We start from the raw sequence: 22,501 nt of genomic DNA, 5'->3' as shown, positions 1-22,501 counted from the left end.
TATTTTTGCATTAATTGAAGGCAATTAACTTCAAAGACGCTGCTGGTTTTTATTTTTTAGGTACAATGCAAGCTGCAAAGGCAAAACGTGAACTGCCTATTTCAAGATAATGAGCAATATCGATTCTGACGCCTGCGTATCGATATGTGTATTGTCATGAGGCCCGCAACGATATATTGCCGTAACGATTTTTTGATAGCTCACCAGTTTGGGCTCATCGGAGGCTCCTACAAGGTAACAGTCAGCTCGGATTTAACAACAAGCAAGGCTAAGACATACAATAAATAAAACTGAAGAGACACAAACCTGCAGCTGAATCTCTTAACAACTTCCCACCTCACTTCCTGATTCAATTTTCCCTCCTTTTATATGTGCTCCTCGCTCGCTACTCTGGGTCACATGACCACACGCAGAGAGGGATTTAAAGGAACAGGCACCAGATTTGGCACCCAGGCTCCACACGGTTTCAGAGTCCATGGGAAAAAAAAATGGCTGTATTTTGGCAAACCTACATTTTTCTACTGTCAATTATAAAAGAACGGGACGGGGCAAAAAAAAGTATTCTATTCTACTCTGTCATTTGGTAGATTCAGCTTATATATAATTATTGAACGTAATACCGCGTGGGTATTGATTTTTATTTTATTTTTTCGTGAAAAGAATAAGTGAAAGAGTCAAGCATATTGATTGATTGATTGATTGGGTTTTATTGAACATATAAAAATGTCAAGCATAAACAAGGTGTAGTTAACTCATTGATTGCCATTGATGGAAAAAGACGTCAAAGAATGCATTTTTGCTGGGCTGGCAGTGAATGTGTTAAACACAATGTGCCAATATATTTTGTGATTATATTGCAGCATCCTTTTTTCCTTTTTTTAATTTTTTTTTTAAGGCAAATGTTTAAAAAACCATCCATTTTGGTTACATCTCATCTTAAGTCATTGACTGCCATTGACGGAAAAAAACGTCAAATAATGCATTTTTGCTGGGCTGGCAGTGAATGTGTTAAAGAGAAAAGGAAAAGAAGTAGGAAGAAGTACAAAAACATCTAGTCCTACTCACTAACGCTTCTATGATAATGTACTAAAGTTGTTCTTACTAACATAAAAGTTAAACAATAGAAAATAAACAAAACGTGTTTATCTTACGTGCACAGAAATATTAGTATGAGTTACAAGCCCTGATCCATTACATGTAGCCACATTATTACATGAAAAATGAAAGAAGCAAAACCGGGTATGAATACAATTTTCTTCTTAAGTCATCTGAATATTGTACATTGTGCTAATAATGTAAAAACTGTTCCATAGAAAAATAAAATGTGTGAAATGCACGTCCAAAGACTAGCATATGGCACGTTAGCTAGCGCGGAGCTGTTGTTGGTTTGATCTCGGGGTGAGTTAGCCTGGCCAGCCAGTCGACACTCTTTTTAATATTGTATACAAAGAGTAGGACATTTTGCGTTAATCGTTTCAGTGTTCAACAGCAACTTTTAATCCCAGATGGCTTTGTGTGTCCCTGAAGGTATTCTCGACGCTTATTTGGGGAAAATTGCAAGGCAAAGCAAGGTGGCTTTATTTCGATTTCATACACAAGGCAACTCAATGTGCTTCACACAAGCAAAAACACATCTAACATCAACAAATTAACAATTAACAAGATTCAGAAACAGATAAGAATAGCTTCCAAAATTACATACATTGTAAACACATTAACAGTAAACGCTAAAAACATTTAATATTTACAGGTTGAGTAGTTTTGAAAGCATTACATTTACACTTTTAAGTAAGACGTTGGAGTTGATACTTCTTAAGTCTTCCGAAATCCTAATATCTATACTTTTATTTGATTAATGAACGTAAATCATGATGACAGGCCCAGGTAGTTTTGAATATTTTATTACAAAATAACACAGCAGACTCACTTCCCTTCATTTTTTGAAGCTTCAAAGATGGCTGCTATTCTCACCAGCACACTCGTGTCTCTCAGCAAGATATTTAGAAGAGAATCTTTTAGCACAAACACCGCAACTGAATGGTTCCTTCGCACCATGTGATCTTGTGTGTTTGTTGAAACATGATTGGTCAGAGTAACGTTTTCCACAATCTGAGCAAGAAAAAGGTTTCTCGCCAGTGTGTCTTCTTGTATGTGCTTTTAAATTCGACTTGTCAAAGAAGCTTTTGCCACAATCGGAGCAAGAAAAAGGTTTTTCGCCAGTGTGTGTTCTTTGTTGTGCTTTTAAATTCGACTTGTCAAAGAAGCTTTTGCCACAATCTGAGCAAGAAAAAGGTTTTTCCCCAGTGTGTGTTCTTGTATGTCTTGTTAAATCTGACTTCAGAGAGAAGCGTTTGCCACAATCTGAGCAAGAAAAAGCTTTCTCGCGAGTGTGGCTTCTTGTATGCGTTGTTAAGTTTGACTTGTGAGAGAAGCTTTTGCCACAATCTGCGCAAGAAAAAGGTTTTTCCCCAGTGTGTGTTCTTGTATGTGCTTTTATATCTGACTTCCGAGAGAAGCTTTTGCCACAATCTGGGCAAGAAAAAGGTTTCTCGCCAGTGTGTCTTCTTGTATGTCTTGTTAAAGTTGACCTTTGAGAGAAGCTTTTGCCACAATCTGGGCAAGAAAAAGGTTTTTCCCCAGTGTGTCTTCTTGTATGTTTTTTTAAATAGGACTTCGAAGAGAAGCTTTTGCCACAATCTGAGCAAGAAAAAGGTTTCTCGCCAGTGTGGCTTCTTGTATGTGTTGTTAAGGTTGACTTGTCAGAGAAGCTTTTGCCGCAATCTGAGCAAGAAAAAGGTTTCTCGCCAGTGTGTCTTCTTGTATGTATCGTTAATTCTGGCTTCCGGGAGAAGCTTTTGCCACAATCTAAACAAGAAAAAGGTTTTTCCCCAGTGTGTCTTCTCAAGTGAATTTTCAAACTTCTTTTTGAACTCAATGTTTTCCCACAGTGAGAACATTCGCAGGATTTGTCATCAGTGTGACACGACCTATCACCAGCAGCGTGTTCATCATTACCATACAGATTATCATCATTATCATCATCATCATGAGAAGAAAGGGACCTTATGTCATCACTTTTTGCTTTTGATGATCCCCAGTGGTCTGCATCACTTTCTGGAATCATGTTTTGAGGAGTTGAGATGCTGTTTGGAGGCTCCGCCCCTGTGCCCTCCTCACTCTCACCCTCGACTTCATCTTCACCCTTTAAAGGGGCGAAGGTCATTGGTGACTTGGTGACATCATCCTCAACACCAAGGGGCTTTTTTTCTTCTTTAGAATAATGATGTTCTTCCTCCTCCTTCTCCTTTTTAACATGAAGAGATTCCACCTCCTGTTCATCAGGATGAAGATATTTTTCACCAACGTCTGCAGGACACAAGAAGACAAAACACATATTTGTGTTGGTCAAGTCCAAAAAAAAAACAAAAAAAAAAGTTTGGCGACTCAACACCCCACATGGAGCACTTCGATCGATGGACAACAGGTTTTTCATCAGTTTGTGTTCTTTTGTTTGTGTTTCCTTTGTTTATTGCAAAAATTGACTATTGAGCGAAATCTTTGCACCAATCTGAGTAGGAAAAAGGTTTTCCCGTGTTGTGTGTGTGCTTTCAAACTCCATTTTGAGCTCAATGTTTTCCCACACTGCGAAAATTCCAAACAGTTGTTGGCAGAGTGACGTGCATCGTCATCATCATCATCATTGTGAAGAAAGGGGGACATTATTAAAGATAGACCGATACAGGCCGATTATAGATATTGGGCATTTTGATGAATATCGGTATTGGCCTTTATCTAAATCTGACAGTCGATATAAGGTAAATCTAAACCCATTTGAAATTTTCAGTTAACTTTATAAGAGTTGCTACTACTGACCCTGGGAATCTTCTGAACCATTTTGTTTTTGTAACAGAAATGTGAAGATTTCAGGTGTTTGTAAATTTTGGGGAAAAACATTTACTGTAGAAAAGTAGAGCGATATGGTATTTATTTGCTCAAGTTTCCATTTCACTTTTTTAGACGATATAACACAGTCAAGATTGGCTTTTGTATTTTACAAAAATTTTGATGCTAATATTTCCCCATGTTTTTTTTTTTTTTTTTTTACTGAAAATGAATATCGGCCTGAAATATCGGTCATTGGCCTCCTTGACTACTAATAACCGCTATTGGTATCGGTCCTGAAAAAAACATATGGGTCTATCTCAAGCCCTGATGTCATGATGACTTTGTGCTTGTGGTGGTCGCAAGGGGTCTGCATCACCTTCTGTCGTCATGTGTTGACGAGTTGACCTGCTGTTTGGAAGCTCCGCCCCTCCAACCTCCTCACTCTCACCCTTGTCTTCATCTTCACTCTTTAAAGGGGCGAACGTCGGTGGCGACTTGGTGACATCATCCTCAACCTCCTCCTCTTTGACACGAACGGGCTTTTCCTCCTCTTCGATGTCAGGATGTTCTTCCTCCTCTTTAACATTCGGAGGCTTCATGTCCTCTTGGTCAGGACGAAGATATTTCTCAGCGACGTCTGCAGGACACAAGAAGAAAAAAAACACACATTTGGTTTGGTCAAGTCAAATTTCAAGTGTGAGTTGATAGTACTGTTACTATCAAATTTAGAATTGCTTAATCTATCGATTATTCAGATTCGTGCTGGGCGATATGGGAAATAATTGTCATCACGTGACTGCCCTACCATGGACGGCGGAAGGAAATGACGTTTGAATGGAAGTGGACGGGCCGCGGAGCGATTTAGGTACTTAGAGACTTTTATTTTACAAACGAAAAGTTATTATTACCCATCGAGCCATGGAATCTGCTAGTTCAACTGACGTTCGCCTGTCAGCAGAAGTGGAACGTTTAGTAGGAGCTCATAGAGTGCGATATTTACAGAAACTGGAGATGGCTCGTTTGAAAACAGACCCTTACCTTCTGTCCCCCACCGTTTTCGGAACGAATCAAATCGCCGACTTTTCCGGAATTCACGGTGCATGACATGTAGGGGTGTGAATTGCCTAGTACCTGACGATTCGATTCGTATCACGATTCACAGGTCACGATTCGATACCGATTAATCCCGATACGAATTTATAAGTCGATTGTTGTGATTTTTTTTCATTCAAATTTAGAAAATACTAATCAGTAAGCTTGTAGAGTGTAAGATTGATATGAAAATGTATTATTTATTTATCTGAAATTTCAGTCTTATAGAGGTTGTAATCTGTTTCATGTTTGAACAGCATTAAAATAAAATATTAAGGCTTAATGTTCCGTTCATATAACATTCTTCCATGCTCAAGGTGTGAATCCTAAAAAAAAAAAAAAAAAAAGATTCTGCCGATTATTGAATCGATTCGAGAATCGCGCGATGTAGTATCGCGATATATCGCCAAATCGATTTTTTTTAACACCCCTAGTTTACTCCCTTGTCTGTTTGTACAACCGACCGCACAGCAAGATATGACCATTTTATAAATTTAATCGACGACACAAAGGACTTCACGCTCTACGCGATTCAATTGTTACAATCCAGGCAAGTGGTTCTTTTGCCGTCCAGCGTTCAGGAGGGTGCGGCCCCATGGGGGGGAAGTGACGTCACGTGCAAATGGTCCATACCACGATATAGATATATTTGTAGTTCTTCCATGAAATATTATACAATAGGGGTGTTAAAAAAAAAATCGATTCGGCAATGTATCGCGATATTACATCACGCAATTCTCGAATCGATTCAATGGGCAGCCGAATCGATTTTTAAACGTCTTTTAAATGATTTTTATATTAATGAATGGAATATTAAGCCTTAATATTTTATTTCAAAGCCATTCAAACATGAAACCGATTACAACCTGTTTGTTAAATACAGTGGCTCACAGTAATGACTGAAGTTTCAGATAAATAAATAATACATTTTCATACAAATCTTAACAGTGTACATGTACAAGTTTACTGAATAGTATTTTCTAAATTTGAGTAAAAAAAATAAAATGAAAAATCGCAACATTCGACTTATAAATTCGGATGGGGATTAATCGGCATCGAATCGAATCGTGACCTATGAATCGTGATACGAATCGAATCGTCAGGTACTAGGCAATTCACACCCCAATTATACAACGTACTTTGCTTACAATTTCACATTTTATTTGTGTGTAACATTTAATGAATGTCACAAATGAATCTAGTAGGGCTGCAATATAAAATAAAAAATGTAAACAAAGTAGGCACAGCGGCCTAGACATTTTTATAAGGCATAAAAAAATAAAGTTCAGACATTTTCTGTCATAAATTAAATGCAAAAAAATTAAAAAAAAATTCCAAATTGCAAAGTTTCAACTTTGTAGTGCAGCTAGAGTAGTAGATCAAATAAATAAATACGTATATGCTCGGCTTCAAACTGAGCAAATTGATTCATATTAAATGTAGCTTCTCGATTAAGCTGCTTGATGGAGGAAAAGATCATAAACAAACAGTTAATAGACTTTTTTTTTCCCAATATTTATTGAAACTCAACTCTCATAAAACGGCAAACAGATCGATTTTGGTTTGTAAAAGCAGGATAATATAAATAAATAAAACGTATAATAAATAAATAAGTTAAAATAAATGGACATTAAGTTTATACCTTTATCAAATTAAATGAATACTCAGTCATTGGTAATTCCAAATACTCAATGAAGAAACAGGTAATCCATCAAAAGATAAAAAAAGAATAAACGCAAAAATTAAAAGTAAAAAAAATCTCAAAAGTAATCCAAAAATGGGCATTAACTTTGAAGAAATAATAATCCTTTTGAAAAGTGGTAAAAATTGTTAACTACTCCTTTCTTAATCCACAAGTGTCGAATATCCTCAAACAGTAAAAGGCAAAAATAAGAAGATGAGATTTTTACTGATCTTCCGTTTCCTTTGTGACGACTCTTCTTTAGACTGCTTAAGTTTTATTAATTTTGAATTATTCAACAGTCAACTAGAAATATTTGGCTATTTGTCTCATGCTGTTAGGTAAGAAAAGGGCACAATAAACATTTTTCTATCGTCATGCCGATATATATCGCCCAGCACTATTTCAGATTCATCGGATTCATTTTAATGTTCCTGCAAATGAGGGTTGCCACGACGACAGGCCGCGAGTTGGCTACATTGCATCTCCAAACGGCCCACAATCCCGCTCACACTTCTTCTGTATGGAGGACCGAAACTGTTAAAATAAAAATTAAAAAAATTAAAAAGTAAATGAAGACATGAACAAATAAATGTGAAGTGAAAAGTGAAAATAAAAAATGATATAAAAACTTTTTTTTTTTAAAGTACAATATAAATGGAAATAAAAACAACAGAATAATAAATAAATTAAAATAAATAAGGTGAATGAAGACATGAACAAATAAATGCATAAAATGAAAATAAAAATGATATTAAAAAACATTTTAAAAAATTATTGCAAAAAATAAATAGAAATAGAAATAAAAACAACAGAATAATTATATAATAATAATAATAATACATTTAAATAAAAAAAATAAAAAATAAAAAAGTATTTATATAAATAAATACTGTCCCACTTTAACCAATGCATTGCTTTCCCATTTTCTTTGGGCGGTTGAAATAAAATAACAAATACTGTGTTTTGGTGATTAACTCTGTATAAATGAAGGTGCTTAGCATTACTTAACATTTTTGGAAGAATATATTCCATTCATCTTAGAAAAGAAATGCAGATGTGGACATCGCGACACGAGTTGCAGGGGGAAGCAGCACATGTGGTGCAGATGACGAATACGAAAAACTGTGTCCCATTTTGTCTTCCACAGAGCAAATAAATCACTCGAGCATCTTGATTAAAACCCTACGCACACGACTGTTACATTGGTATGACTGTCCGATGACTGTTTAACCGTCCTGACTGCATGTTTTGTTTTGTTTTTTAACGCTATATAGTAGTGCTAAGCAATGGAGAGTAATAACAAGTGTACAAACCTGCGGTGTGTAGCACAATTCGAGGCTGCTCGCAAACATCGTCCAGCAGTTGAAGATGTTGCTCGTTCTCTTCTTTGACTCCAAAGAGTTCCTCCTCGTACTTTGGTGTCGTTCTCGAAGACATTTCTGGCCCAATAATGCCAACAAAGTCGCACTTGATCTCTTCCTGACCACGTGTTATGCGCTTCTCTTTGTTAGCGGCTAGCGAGCTAAGCTAAGCTAAGCTAACTAGGCCGAGAACACTGACCTGAATATATGAACGACTGGATAGCCGAGAGCCCCATACACGTGAGTGGAGCTCTACCGGAAACACGTGGTCTCCAATTCCGTCTTACTTTTTTTTTTTTTAACTCAGCCGAAACGTAAACTATCTTAACTCAAAGTAATGTTGACTTATACTGAAAATCTTTGATTGTTACCATGTTTGTATGTCTTACAGCAAATAAAAAAAAAAAAAAAACTCAAAGTAATGTTAAGTAGTAGTGTAGCGCAGCGCCACCGAATGGCCAATGTAGCGTAATTGCAGTAAATCGTGTCTTTGATGGTGGTTTTGTCAAAACAACAAGGTGGACGCAAACTGATTTCTGTCGTGATGGAATATATTCATTCACAAAAGCGTAATAATAAAATAAATAATTCAATCAATCAATAATAAATAAGGCTATTGCACCAGAGATTGAATAAATAATAATCATAATAAAATACAAATTCAATCAATAAATAAATAAGGTTATTACACCTGAGAGTAAATTAATAATAATAATAATAATAATAATAATAATAATGAAAATAAAATTAAAAAATAAAAATTCAATCAATCAATAAATAAGGTTATTACACCGGGTAGTTTCCACGTTTACATTACACATTTATGCTTCCTGTTCCTTCTCGAAAGCAGACTCCTCAATTGTGCAGGATTCTTGGATTAAGCATGCGGCAGAACGCTCAGTCTTCAGTGGCGTGGCTTAAAACGCCCATAATTATATATCTTTTAAAAAAAATAATAAAAAATGTCCATTTCCCTTCCTTTACATTCAGCTCGAGTGTCAATAAATTTTGCAGCAGTTGATGTGGGTGCTGAAGAAGTACTGTACATTATTTTGTACTCTGCAGGCAGCTCCTTCCAGTTCACAACACCTGTTATGTGTTATTGAGCATCTTTGTAGATCGGCATTAACAGGCAGAACACCTTTCCGCTTGAAATCCAGCTCCCGCAAATTCAAGCATTTTAAAACGTATGGCTTGAATGCAAGAACTTGAACATTTCGGAATAACTCACAATTAAGTACTCGTAACTTTTTATTTTCGTGTAAACATATAACGCATCACATGTGACACGAAGCGAGGAGGTAGGACTCAGACGCAGAGTGTAAGTTGGCCAACAAGGCTGCAGCTTTAATCCAATGAAACTCAAATCGCCTCGCAAGGAGGGAAAAAAGGCTGAACAAAAAGAGCTCCAAACGGGAGATACAAAAAAGGGCACTCAAAAACAGGGACAACAAAAGGCGCTCCACAAGGGAGGAAAAACAGGGCAAACTAAAGGCGCAAGACAAGGCAAGGCTAGACATCAAACAAGGACGGTGGTACGAGGACTGAGAGGACGCTTCCATGCACTGAGATATGTGACACTTCGGCAACGAGGAGAGAATTCAGGTGGCTTTTATGTCCGGGTTGATTAGGAACAGGTGGTAGTGATCATGGGCGTGGACCTGTAATCAGTGAGGCTGCAGGAAGGGTAAGTGACCTGGGGTGAGAGTGGAGTCAGGACTATCAAAATAAAACAGGAACATGACTGTAAAAACAAAAGCATGAACCGCCACTCTGGTGGCGGCGTGACAGTACCCCCCCCTCAATGGCCGGCCCTTGACGGCCTTTCAGCAAGGAGTCCAAAAACAAGGGCGGGCGGAAGGGGGCACGGAGGAGGGAACACGACCCACCCATCCGTCCCAGACAAAAAGGCAGTTCAGGAGGGCGTCCATGACGCCAGACGAGAGTCCCGTCGGGACCGTTCCGAAGGCCCTTTCCTAGCGCCGGATCAGGTTTGGAAAGTACCAAGGGGATCCCGTGGATAGTTTCGACTTGGTAGACCTGGCAGACTTGGCAGACTTGGCAGACTTGGCGAGGCGTGGCAGACGTGGCAGACTTGGCGTGGCAGGCTTGGCAGATTTGACGAGGCGCGGCAGGCTTGGCAAACGTGGCAGAATTGGCGTGACAGGCTTGGCAGACCTGGCGAAACATGGCAGAATTGGCGTGACAGGCTTGGCAGACTTGGCAAAACGTGGTGGGCTTGGCAGGTGTGGCAGGCTTGGCGTGGCCGGCTCTGGCGTGGACGGTTTTTGGCGTGGACGGTTTTGGCGTGGACGGTTTTGGCGTGGACGGTTTTGGCGTGGACGGTTTTGGCGTGGACGGCCTAGGCGTGGACGGCCCTGGCGTGGACGGCCTAGGCATGGACGGCTTTGGCATGGACGGCTTTGGCTTGGTCGGCTTTGGCTTGGTCGGCTTTGGCTTGGTCGGCGTGATGCAGGGACTTGGCGGGACCTGATGCAGAGACTTGGCGTGACATGATGCAGAGACTTGGTGTGGCTCAGGGTCTTGGAGATGCGCCCGGCGAGACTCGGGGGCTTGAGACGGTGACTGGCGAGGTTCAGGAGCGAGAGGCTCAAGCGTCACCTGGTTGACCGTGGCTGAGGATGCACTGGTTGATGACTGTTCCAAAACGTGATCCATACAGTCCATTCCCCATTCCAGTACGTTTCCGGAGTTCCAGTCGATTCGGGGGTTGTGTTGACGTAGCCAAGGGTGTCCCAGAACCAAAGTGGGTGTCGAAGCTTGGATTACATGGAAACGGAGGTTTTCGATGTGTTGTCCAATTCGTACTTCTAGGGGTTCGGTGATATGGGTGATGCAAAAGAGTTCCTTGCCATTAAGCGCTCTGGCCTGGACGGTTAGGGGAAGGGGTTCGGTGGTGGCCCGTAGCCGTTTCACGAGGCCCCAGTCCATGAGGCTCTCGTCGGAACCGGAGTCGATGAGGGCTGGCAGGTCTATGGTCATAGCATGGTGGCTTATCCGGACATGCGTGATTCTTTGAGTCTTAGCAGGACGGGGTGACGGGAAACTCACCGGTGGACCTCTCTTCACGGTGCAAGATCCCACCAGATGACCAAGTTCACCACAGTAGTAGCAGCGGCCTTCTTGGCGGCGCCGCTGTCGCTCCTCGATGGTTAGCTGGGTCCGACCAAGCTGCATGGGTTCCTCGTCATTTCCACTGACCTCCCTTGCGGTGGATGACTGGGGAAATGCATATCTTGAAGTCTCACTTGCCAGTGGATGCTGGAGGGGTCCCGAACCAGGTATCTTTTGGAGTCCGCTGCTCTGCTTGAGCTCCCGCCTCCGATGATCAGTGCGGATGGCAAGCGAAATCAATGAGTCCAGGTCGCTGGGTAAGTCACTTGGAAGCAAGAGTTCCTGCATGGAGGTTGTGAGCCCCTTCAAAAAGTGGTCAAAGAGAGCTGTGTCGTTCCAGCCACTCTTGGCTGCTAGTGTACGGAATCGGATGGCGTAATCATTAACCGATTCTCTCCCTTGTCTGAGATGGCTGAGTTCTCGCGTCTTCTCTCGATCCATGTTGGTTGGATCGAAAACGAGGCGGAGAGCCCTGCTAAACCCGGCTGCGGTTGAGCAAGTCGGGGAGTGCCGTGCCCATTCCGCGGTGGCCCAGTCTCTGGCTCGTCCCGTCAGGTGGGAAATCAAGAAGGCCACGCGGGAACGGTCTGTGGGAAATGCCTGTGGTGAGAGTTCGAAGTGAATGTCACATTCGGTCAGGAATGCCTGACAATGTCCTGGTTCTCCCGAGTATCGCTCCGGGGAGGCCAGTCTCATTCCAGCCCCGGTCAAGGCTGGAGTCGGGATCGGGTATTCAGCTGCTTCCGGTTTCGTGACGGTTGGCGAGGAGTGTTGCAGGTGGTTCACCAGCTCCTGCACCCGTCCAGCAAGTTCATCTATCCGGATGACCATGGCTTGCTGGCCCTCCTCCAGGTGCGACAGGCGGACAGCCTGTTGCCGAAGTGCAGCCACCAACTTCTCCGCTGGGTCCATCCTGGCCGAAGTGTACTGACACGAAGCGAGGAGGTAGGACTCAGACGCAGAGTGTAAGTTGGCCAACAAGGCTGCAGCTTTAATCCAATGAAACTCAAATCGCCTCGCAAGGAGGGAAAAAAGGCTGAACAAAAAGAGCTCCAAACGGGAGATACAAAAAAGGGCACTCAAAAACAGGGACAACAAAAGGCGCTCCACAAGGGAGGAAAAACAGGGCAAACTAAAGGCGCAAGACAAGGCAAGGCTAGACATCAAACAAGGACGGTGGTACGAGGACTGAGAGGACGCTTCCATGCACTGAGATATGTGACACTTCGGCAACGAGGAGAGAATTCAGGTGGCTTTTATGTCCGGGTTGATTAGGAACAGGTGGTAGTGATCATGGGCGTGGACCTGTAATCAGTGAGGCTGCAGGAAGGGTAAGTGACCTGGGGTGAGAGTGGAGTCAGGACTATCAAAATAAAACAGGAACATGACTGTAAAAACAAAAGCATGAACCGCCACTCTGGTGGCGGCGTGACAACATGCAATTGAAAACAAGTTTGAAGATACCCAGTGGCGATATAGTGCAATAATACACAAACAATTAGACATTTTTAAGGAAAATCAACAGACCCCCCAAATAATCCAAAGAACACGAGAATTGCAAATTTAGCAGTGAGCACACAACATAGAACCATGCACTCGAACAAAAGGAAAAGAAAACAGGACAAAAAAAAAAAAAAGACTACAACAGACGATATATTCTTAAAATTATCAAATACCGACGAGGCTTGCTTAGTTTTACCCGTCCTCAATTATTTCAAAACTTTCCATTTTCTCAAAAACAACAACACAGTTCGACATTTAAATCACGGTTGATTTGAGCATGTTGTACGCACGGACTAGTCCGTCTGTACGTCAGCTTCGTTCAGAAGCAAAGCGTTTCCGATGAAGTTTGTTGTTGATATTGTATACGTTGTTTAAATTCAAATTGTCTACACGTTTTAGAGACTGTTTTGTTCAAATTAACTAAATAGTTAGTTTATAAAGTTATTTGTTTTAAAAAATTATTTGCTCGAAGACACGTGTTTCCATCCATCTTCTTCCGTTTATCCGAGGTCGGGTCGCGGGGGCAGCAGATTTAGGAGGGAAACCCAGACTTCCCTCTCCCCGGCAACTTCAACCAGCTCCTCCGGTGGGATCCCAAGGCGTTCCCAGGCCAGCCGAGAGGCATAGTCTCTCCAGCGTGTCCTGGGTCGTCCCCGGGGCCTCCCGCCGGTGGGACACGCCCGGAACGCCTCCCCAGGGAGGCGTCCAGGAGGCATCCGAACCAGAAGCCACCTCAGCTGGCTCCTCTCAATGCGGAGGAGCAGCGGCTCGAATCTGAGTCCCTCCCGGATGACCGAGCTTCTCACCCTATCTCTAAGGGAGAGCCCGGACACCCTGCAGAGGAAACTCATTTCGGCCGCTTGTATCCGGGATCTCGTTCTTTCGGTCACGACCCACAGCTCGTGACTATAGGTGAGCGTTGGAACGTAGATCGACTGGTAAATTGAGAGCTTCGCCTTTTGGCCCAGCTCTTTCTTCACCACAATGGACCGATACAGAGTCCACATCACTCGGGACACTGCACCGCTCCACCTGTTGATCTCCCGCTCCATCCTGCCTTCACTCGTGAGCAAGACCCCAAGATACTTGAACTCCTCCACTTGGGAAAGTATCTCATTCCCGACCCAGAGAGGGCACACCACCCTTTTCCGACTGTGGACCATGATCTCAGATTTGGAGATGCTGATCTTCATCCCAACTGCTTCACACTCGGCTGCGAACCGCTCCAGTGAGAGTTGGAGATCCAACAGCACCACATCATCTGTAAAGGGCAGCGATGCAGTGCCGAGGCAGCCAAACCGGACCCCCTCGACGCCTCAGCTACGCATAGAAATTCTTAGAAAGTTATGAACTGAATCGGTGACAGGGGGCAGCCTTGGCGTAGTCCAACTCTCACTGGAAACGAATCCAACTTACTGCCAGCGATGCGAACCAAACTCTAACATCGGCCGGACAGGGACTAAACAGCCCGTATCAGGGGGCTCGGTACCCCATACTGCCGAAGCACCCACGGTCGAACGCCTTCACCAAATCCACAAAACACATGTGGACTGGATGAGTGAACTCCCACGCACCCTCGATGATCCTGCTGAGGGTGTACAGCTGGTCCACGGTTCCACGGCCAGGACGAAAACCACTGCTCCTCCTGAATCCGGGACTCAACTTAGACCTTACAAGGGAGGCTGAGCAGTGTGATCCCTCTGAAGTTGGAAAAACCCTCCGGTCCCCCTTCTTAAAAAGGGGGACCACCACCCCAGTCTGCCAATCCAGAGGCACTGTCCCCGATGTCCACGCAATGTTGTAGAGGCGGGTCAATCACCACAGCCCCACAAGATCCAAAGCCTTTAGGAATTCCGGGCGGATCGCATCGACACTGCCACCGAGGAGCTTTCCAACCACCTCAGTCACTTTGACCCCAGAGATAGGAGAGCCCACTTCAGAGTCGCCAGACTGTTTCCTCAAAGGAAGACGTCTTGGTGCAATTGAGATCTTCGAAGTATTCCCCCCACCGATTCACGACATCCCGAGTCGAAGTCAGCAGCACACCATCTCCATTATACAGTGTTAATGGTGAACTGCTTTCCTCTCATGAGACGCCAGATGGTGGACCAGAATTTCCTCGAAGCCATCCAGAAGTAATTTTCAACGGCCTCACCGAACTCCTCCCATGTCCGAGTTTTTGCCTCAGCAACCGCCGAAGCCGCGTTCCGCTTGGCCAGCCGGTACCTCCACAGTAACACAGGCCAAAAAGGCCCGATAGGACTCCTTCAGCTTGACGGCATCCCTTACCGCTGGTGTCCACCTGCCGGTTTGAGAATTTTCGCCGTGACAGGCACCGACCACCTTATGGCCGCAGCTCCGATCGGCTGCCTCAACAATGGAGGCGCGGAACATAGCCCACTCGGAACCTTCTCCTCCCCCGGGACAAGGGAGAAGTTCTGCCAGAGGGAGGCGTTTAAACTCTTTCTGACTGCCCACACCTGCTCTGCGCCTCTCACCATGGGCAACTCCAGAGTGGAAGAGAGTCCAACCCCTCTCGAGAGGACTGGTACCAGAGCCCAAGCCGTGTGTGGAGGACAGTCCGACTATGTCTCGTCGGAACTTCTCTGCCTCACACACCAGCTCAGGCTCCTTCCCTGCCAGAGAGGTGACATTCCATGTCCCAAGAGCCAGCTTCTGCAGCTGGGGGGGTCGGTCCGCCAAGGTCTACTCCCTTGGCTGCCACCCAGCCTCCACTGCAGCCGACCCCTGTGGCCCCTCCCACCGGTGGTGAGCCCATGGGAAGGTGATACAGTATCTGATATGTTATTGATATATATATGTAACATTTATTTGTACTGCAAGTAATACAAATGACTTTTGGCCAGTTTTTCTCATCTGTGGCTCTCACACTTTCCTTCAGCAAAGTTTTGACGCAACACTTACCTTCCAATGAAGGTAAAATGTTCTTGATGACTGATGATGACAAGCCATTGAAGTCAAGGAGGCGGACCTCAGAGCCAAGGAGTAAGTTGAGGGCAGATACCAACTGACTCCTTATGTAGGGGGGGCACTAATGCTGATTGGCAAGGGATGTAAGGTATTGCCACACACTTCCCACCAGGGGGAGCATCATCTCATCAGCGCCACACTCAGAAGTACAAATGCAATTGCATTGTACTGTCGGTTCTGTTAATGTGATCATTTTTGTCGGAACGCCGCCTGTGAGTCGCAGCAGTGGCCGGAAACGGAGCTGGTGTGTGAAGCCCGGAAGTCCAGGTGGCATCTACTCCATTTGATTTGTATTTTGATTTTAAAATGTGATGAAAGGTTGTTTGGCGACAAGAACAATCTGCCTGCAGAGGCAAAAGTGCCACATGAACAGAAATTATATTACCACATGCAAAATGAAAGAATCAAAACCAGGTATGGACACAATTTTGTTCTCATGTCATCTGAATATTGGATGCTAATAATGTCAAAATTGTTACATAGAAAGATAAAATGTGCAAAATGCACTACCATATGGCGTGTTAGCTAGCACGGAGCTGTGGTGGTTGAGTTAGCAACAAAGAGTAGGACATTTGCGTCAATCATTTCAGTGATAACACTGTTCAACAAAAATTTTTAATCGCAGATGGCTTTGTGTGTCTGAACGTATTCTCGACGCTTATTTGGGGAAAATTGCAAGGTGGCTTTATTTCTATTTCATACACAAGGCAACTCAATGTGCTTTACACAAGCAAATACACAACACCTACAAACATCAACAAACAACCATTAACAACATTCAGAAGCAAACAAAAATAACTTCCTAAATTACGTACAAAAAAAACATACATTGACATTTAAACACATTAACAGCAAACATTTAATATTTACAGGTTGAGTAGTTTTGAAAGCATTACATTTACACTTAAGATGCATTGACACTTTTACAGCACACCAAACTCACTTCCCTTCCTTTTTTGAAGCTTCAAAGATGGCTGCCATTCTCACCAGCACACTCGTGTCTCTCAGCAAGTTTTTTACAAGAGAATCTTTTAGGACAAACACTGCAACTGAATGGTTCCTTCCCACCATGTGTTCTTGTGTGCTTTCTTAAATTTGTCATGGAAGAGAAGCTTTTTCCACAATCTGAGCAGGAATACGGTTTCTCTCCAGTGTGTGTTTTTGCATGCGCTGTTAAAGAATGGGTGTAAGCAAAGCTTTTCGCACATTTTGTGCATGAATATGGTTTCTGTCCGGTGTGTGTTCTTATGTGGCTTCTTAATTTAGGTTTGGCAGGGAAGCTTTTGCCAGAGGCTGAGCAAGAAAAAGGTTTCTCGCCACTATGGATTCTTGTATGTATTTTTAAAGCTGACTTGTCAGAGAAGCTTTTGCCACAATCTGTGCAAGAAAAAGGTTTTTCCCCAGTGAGTGTTCTTGTATGTGTTGTTAAATTTGACTTCTGAGAGAAGCTTTTGCCACAGTGGGTACAAGCAAAAAGTTTTTCCCCAGTGTGTCTTCTTGTATGTGTTGTTAAAGCTGACTTCGAAGAGAAGCTTTTGCCACAATCTGAGCAAGAAAAAGGTTTTTCCCCAGTGTGTGTTCTTGAATGTTTTGTTAAATTTGACTTCTGAGAGAAGCTTTTGCCACAGTGGGTACAAGCAAAAAGTTTTTCCCCAGTGTGTCTTCTTGTATGTGTTGTTAAAGCTGACTTCGAAGAGAAGCTTTTGCCACAATCTGAGCAAGAAAAAGGTTTTTCCCCAGTGTGTGTTCTTGTATGTGTTGTTAAATTTGACTTCTGAGAGAAGCTTTTGCCACAGTGGGTACAAGCAAAAAGTTTTTCCCCAGTGTGTCTTCTTGTATGTGTTGTTAAAGCTGACTTCGAAGAGAAGCTTTTGCCACAATCTGAGCAAGAAAAAGGTTTTTCCCCAGTGTGTGTTCTTGAATGTTTTGTTAAATTTGACTTCAAAGAGAAGCTTCTGCCACAATCTAAACAAGAAAAAGGTTTTTCCCCAGTGTGTCTTCTCGTATGTGTTGTTAAATCTGACTTCCGAGAGAAGCTTTTGCCACAATCTGAGCAAGAAAAAGGTTTTTCCCCAGTGTGTCTTCTTGTATGTGTTGTTAAAGCTGACTTCTGAGAGAAGCTTTTGCCACAATCTAAACAAGAAAAAGGTTTTTCCCCAGTGTGTCTTCTTGTATGTGTTGTTAAAGCTGACTTCTGAGAGAAGCTTTTGCCACAATCTAAACAAGAAAAAGGTTTTTCCCCAGTGTGTCTTCTTGTATGTATTGTGAAATCTGATTTCCAAGAGAAGCTTTTGCCACAATCTAAACAAGAAAAAGGTTTTTCCCCAGTGTGTCTTCTCAAGTGAATTTTCAAACTTCTTTTTGAACTCAATGTTTTCCCACAGTGAGAACACTCCCAAGATTTGTCGTCAGTGTGACACGACCTATCATCAGCAGCATGTTCATCATTACCATGCAGATTATCATCATTATCATCATCATCATGAGAAGAAAGGGACCTTATGTCATCACTTTTTGCTTTTGATGATCCCCAGTGGTCTGCATCACTTTCTGGAATCATGTTTTGAGGAGTTGAGATGCTGTTTGGAGGCTCCGCCCCTGTGCCCTCCTCACTCTCACCCTTGACTTCATCTTCACTCTTTAAAGGGGCGACGGTCATTGGTGACTTGGTGACGTCATCCTCAACCTCCTCCTCTTTGACACGAACGGGCTTTTCTTCCTCTTCGATGTAAGGATGTTCTTCCTCCTCTTTAACATTCGGAGGCTTCATGTCCTCTTGGTCAGGACGAAGATATTTCTCAGCGACGTCTGCAGGACACAAGAAGACAAACACACATTTGGGTTGGTCAAGTCAAATTTCAAGCGTGACATGATGTGCATTATTGTTTCTACAGTGCACCTCGACTTGGGGCCACCGCATACTCGGATTAGCCCATCCAAAAAAACAAAAAGAAAAAGGAAAAAAAGTATTGGCCTTGTTAAAAATCTGACAGCCGATATAAGGTCACCATTTTAATCTCTATTGATTGAAGTCGACTAAATTGAGTTGAGTTGATATTGTCCATCCGCATACATTTCAACTTTTACATAGAAAATTAAAACACCTATTTGTAACCATAGTTAGGCTGGAAGACCCCTACTTCCACATGATTCATCCCATTCTCATCTTTCAATTTAAACATATTCCAAATATTAACGCCTTACCCACAATTCCCCATTTTGTACCCAATTTTTCCTCATGCATTCTTCATGGAAGATTCAAAATTTCCTTCCACATTTTTCATCCAATTTACTTCATTCCAACGTCAATATATTCCTAAAATTCATACCACGAGCTCTTTTCCTGTTCCAAAATTCACGCCTTACTCGCAATTCCCGATTTCGTACACGTTTTTTCCAATGTATTCATAATGGGAGATTCTACATTTCACATTTACTTCCACAATTTTCATCCGATTCACTTTGTTCCAACTTCAATATATTCCACCAATTCACGCCATGAGCTCTTCTTTTTCACTTCCAAAATTAACGCCTTAAGACAATTCCCCATTTTGTACCCTACCTCTCCCTACATTCTACATTTCACATTTACTTCCACATTCTTCATCCAATTCACTACATTCCAACTTCAATGTAGTCCACCAATTCTCCTTTTTTAGTTCCAAAATTCACGCCTTAATCACAATTTCCTATTTTGTACCCTACGCCTGCCCTCAGCGGCAGCCATCTTGGCCAAATGATTAAGTTACGTCCAAGAGTCTCACTAGGGGTGGCGGCCATCTTGGCCAATTGATTTGGTACACCAGGGATTCTCGCCGGGAAATGCCCCGGCTTGAATAGGAAGTGACCTGATTTCAACAGGAAATAACCCGATTTCAACAGGAAGTGGCTTGTTTTCAACAGGAATGACCCGGAAGTGACCTGAAATCAACAGGAACTGACTTGTTTTCAACAGGAAGTGACCCAGAAGTGACCTGATTTCAATAGGAAGTGACCTGTTGATTTGAACAGGAAGTGACCCAGAAGTGGCATCAAATCAACAGGAAGCAACACGATTTCAACAGGAAGTGACCTGATTTCAAAAGGAAGTGACCTGAAATCAACAGGAACTGACTTGTTTTCAACAGGAAGTGACCCGGAAGTGACCTGATTTCAATAGGAAGTGACCTGTTCATTTGAACAGGAAGTGACCCAGAAATGGCTAAAAATCAACAGGAGGTGACATGATTTCAACAGGAAGTGACCTGGAAATGGCCTAAAATCAACAGAAAGTAACCCAGAAGTGGCATCAAATCAACAGGAAGCAACACGATTTCAACAGGAAGTGACCTGATTTCAATAGGAAGTGACCTGGAAATGGCATAAAATGAACAGGAAGTGACTCAGAAGTGGCTTTAAATCAACAGGAAGTGACACAATTTCAACAGAAAGTGACCTGCTTTCAATAGGAAGTGACCTGAAATCAACAGGAACTGACTTGTTTTCAACAGGAAGTGACCCGGAAGTGACCTGATTTCAATAGGAAGTGACCTGGAAGTGACTTAGAAACAACAGGAAGTGGCCCGATTTCAACAGGAAGTGACCTACCAATAGGAAGTGGCCCGATTTCAACAGGAAGTGGCCCGATTTCAACAAGAGGTGACCTATCAATAGGAAGTAGTCCAATTTCAACAGGAAGTGAGCCTTACTCCAGTCCTCAATCTTTCCTCCATTAATTAATTCACTCATTAATTGACCTTAATTAAGCGCAACCGCTTCATTCCATTTTCACGTGTCGTCTTGTGCGCAGTTCGCATATATGCCCATATGAACTCGGCACTGATTTGCAAAACGGAATCGATTGTCATTGACTCCCGTCTTCGTGAATGCTGCAGTTGCAACCAGTGATATTTTTGTCGCCGAAAAATTGACATCATCATTTTCGTGACTAATTGTTTTTCCTGACGAAAATTAAATGAAAACTAAAATAGAAGCCATTCATTCAGACAATAACTATGATTAAAATTGACTGACAATTCCGTCAATGACTAAAATGAAAATGAAAACAACACAGTCGTGAAAATTCACACAATCCAATCGGAATGAATGAGAAAAGAACCACTCAGAAAATGTTGCGTTCACTGCACTTTAACTCAACTCAACTTTATTTATAAAGCGCTCTGAGAACAGGCATTGCTGTATACAAAGTGTTGTACATAAACATAAATTGTGCAGCTGTAAGATTAATCTCAAGCAATTTAATTATGCACTTTTTCTTATTCAGGTGAAAAGTTACAATATTGTCAGTTGAACATGATTCATTGAAACAATAAAGACACCATTGTATGAAATGTGTCTTGCGTGTTAAACTAAAGTCACAAATAGGTGTGCTATAATTTTCTGTATAAAAGTTTAAACGTATGCTGAAGGAAAATAGACTAAACTGTGAATTTAGTCGACTAAAATTGGATCAAAACTAAAATACAATCAGAAGACTAAATTATGACTGAAACTTGTTAATTTTAGTCAAAAGACTAACTAAATTAAAATTTCTTGTCAAAATTAACACTGGTTGCAACAGCAGTTGAATATAATAATGCAGTAATCATGGACAAAATTGTGACTGTTTTGTAAAAAAAAAAATTTTTTTGTAGTATTATACCACCGTTTTAATACAACAGCATCGTGGACCAAAGAGTTCTTCAACTCACATACATCTTGTCAAAGACATTGGTATGACTGTCTCATGACTGTATAATCGGCCCCTGTCCGGAATCAACCAATCAAATCAATTTATTTCACTCTTTAAAATAACAGTTGAATTTACTTACTATGTACAATAATGAGGACTGCAGTGATTTTTTTTAACGCTATATAGTAGTGCTAAGCATGGGAGAGTAATAAGAAGTGTACAAACCTGTTTTGTGTAGCACAATTCGAGGCTCCTCGCAAACGTCGTCCAGCGGTTGAAAATGTTGCTCGTCCTCTTCTTTTACTCCAAAGAGGTCCTCCTCGTACTTTGGTGTCGTTCTCGCCGACATTTTGGCACAATAATGCCAACAAAGTCACACTTGGTCTCTTCCTGACCACGTGTTATGTGCTTCTCTTTGTTAGCGGCTAGCGAGCTAAGCTAAGCTAACTTGGCCGAGAAACATCAACGCGCACCGAGACGAGTTTAAACACACGCCGACATTTAATAAATGGTGTCGCAGACCTTCAAAATGGTGACGGGAGTCCTGTGTGTTCAGTCCAACACCAAATAAGAAAGAATGAATTAGCAGAGGACGTCTGATGAAACGCGATGTGGCCGCCGGCCAGTGCAGTGAGCACGTGAAGAAACGAATGGAGACGTGCGGCGGAAGTCAGGCAGGACACGCCCCCGCTGCGTTACGATTGGCTGTTGGAAATTGTCCGGGGGCTTCAGAGCAAGCATTGTCATCAAGTCATCGGCAGATGTCGCCATTTTTGCTGCAGTTGGAATCGAAAGCCTCATTCCCTTTTTCAGTGTTTTGATCGCGATATAATTGTAAAGTTTAAATTTGACTTAGTGAAAAGAGTTCAATTTTTTTGTGGTGAATGTGCAGTTTAAAAATTCGCCATCAAAGTTGAACAAGCATGTTGAGGTAAACTGAATGTTTATTATGAGGGATAAGATTTAACCACCAAATGTGATGAGTTTAAAGTCCCAGTCTGCCGGTTTCACTCAGGAAAATGCACTTTTTAAATGCAGGATTTCAACAAACAAACTACTTGTCAATTTACAGATCTGGCTTCTCTTAATTTCTGGGGGGATTTTGTCCTATAAACCCCCACCGCCCCATCCTGTATTTTGTAATTTTGTGTTTGGTTTGTAAACAGCGGGACGTTTCTG

At 42.3% G+C, this 22,501-nt stretch overlaps 1 protein-coding gene across 1 annotated transcript; it reads right to left on the bottom strand.

Moving 5' to 3' along the window:
- Window positions 1-1,761: 1,761 nt before the first annotated feature.
- Window positions 1,762-21,925, bottom strand: LOC144006355 (uncharacterized). Its single transcript, XM_077505159.1, has 8 exons — window positions 21,548-21,925; window positions 18,289-18,459; window positions 16,634-18,201; window positions 11,944-12,027; window positions 11,296-11,439; window positions 7,975-8,182; window positions 4,262-4,522; window positions 1,762-3,366 (listed from the first exon to the last, which is right to left on the bottom strand). Exons 1-8 carry the CDS (start codon window positions 21,669-21,671, stop codon window positions 1,949-1,951), a joined length of 3,978 nt encoding a protein of 1,325 aa, XP_077361285.1. The 5' UTR covers window positions 21,672-21,925; the 3' UTR covers window positions 1,762-1,948.
- Between the last annotated feature and the right edge of the window lie 576 nt (window positions 21,926-22,501).

The sequence above is a fragment of the Festucalex cinctus genome, chromosome 1, assembly GCF_051991245.1.
Source record: "Festucalex cinctus isolate MCC-2025b chromosome 1, RoL_Fcin_1.0, whole genome shotgun sequence".
Lineage (NCBI taxonomy): Eukaryota > Metazoa > Chordata > Actinopteri > Syngnathiformes > Syngnathidae > Festucalex > Festucalex cinctus.
This window is presented reverse-complemented; position numbering and strand designations above follow the sequence as displayed.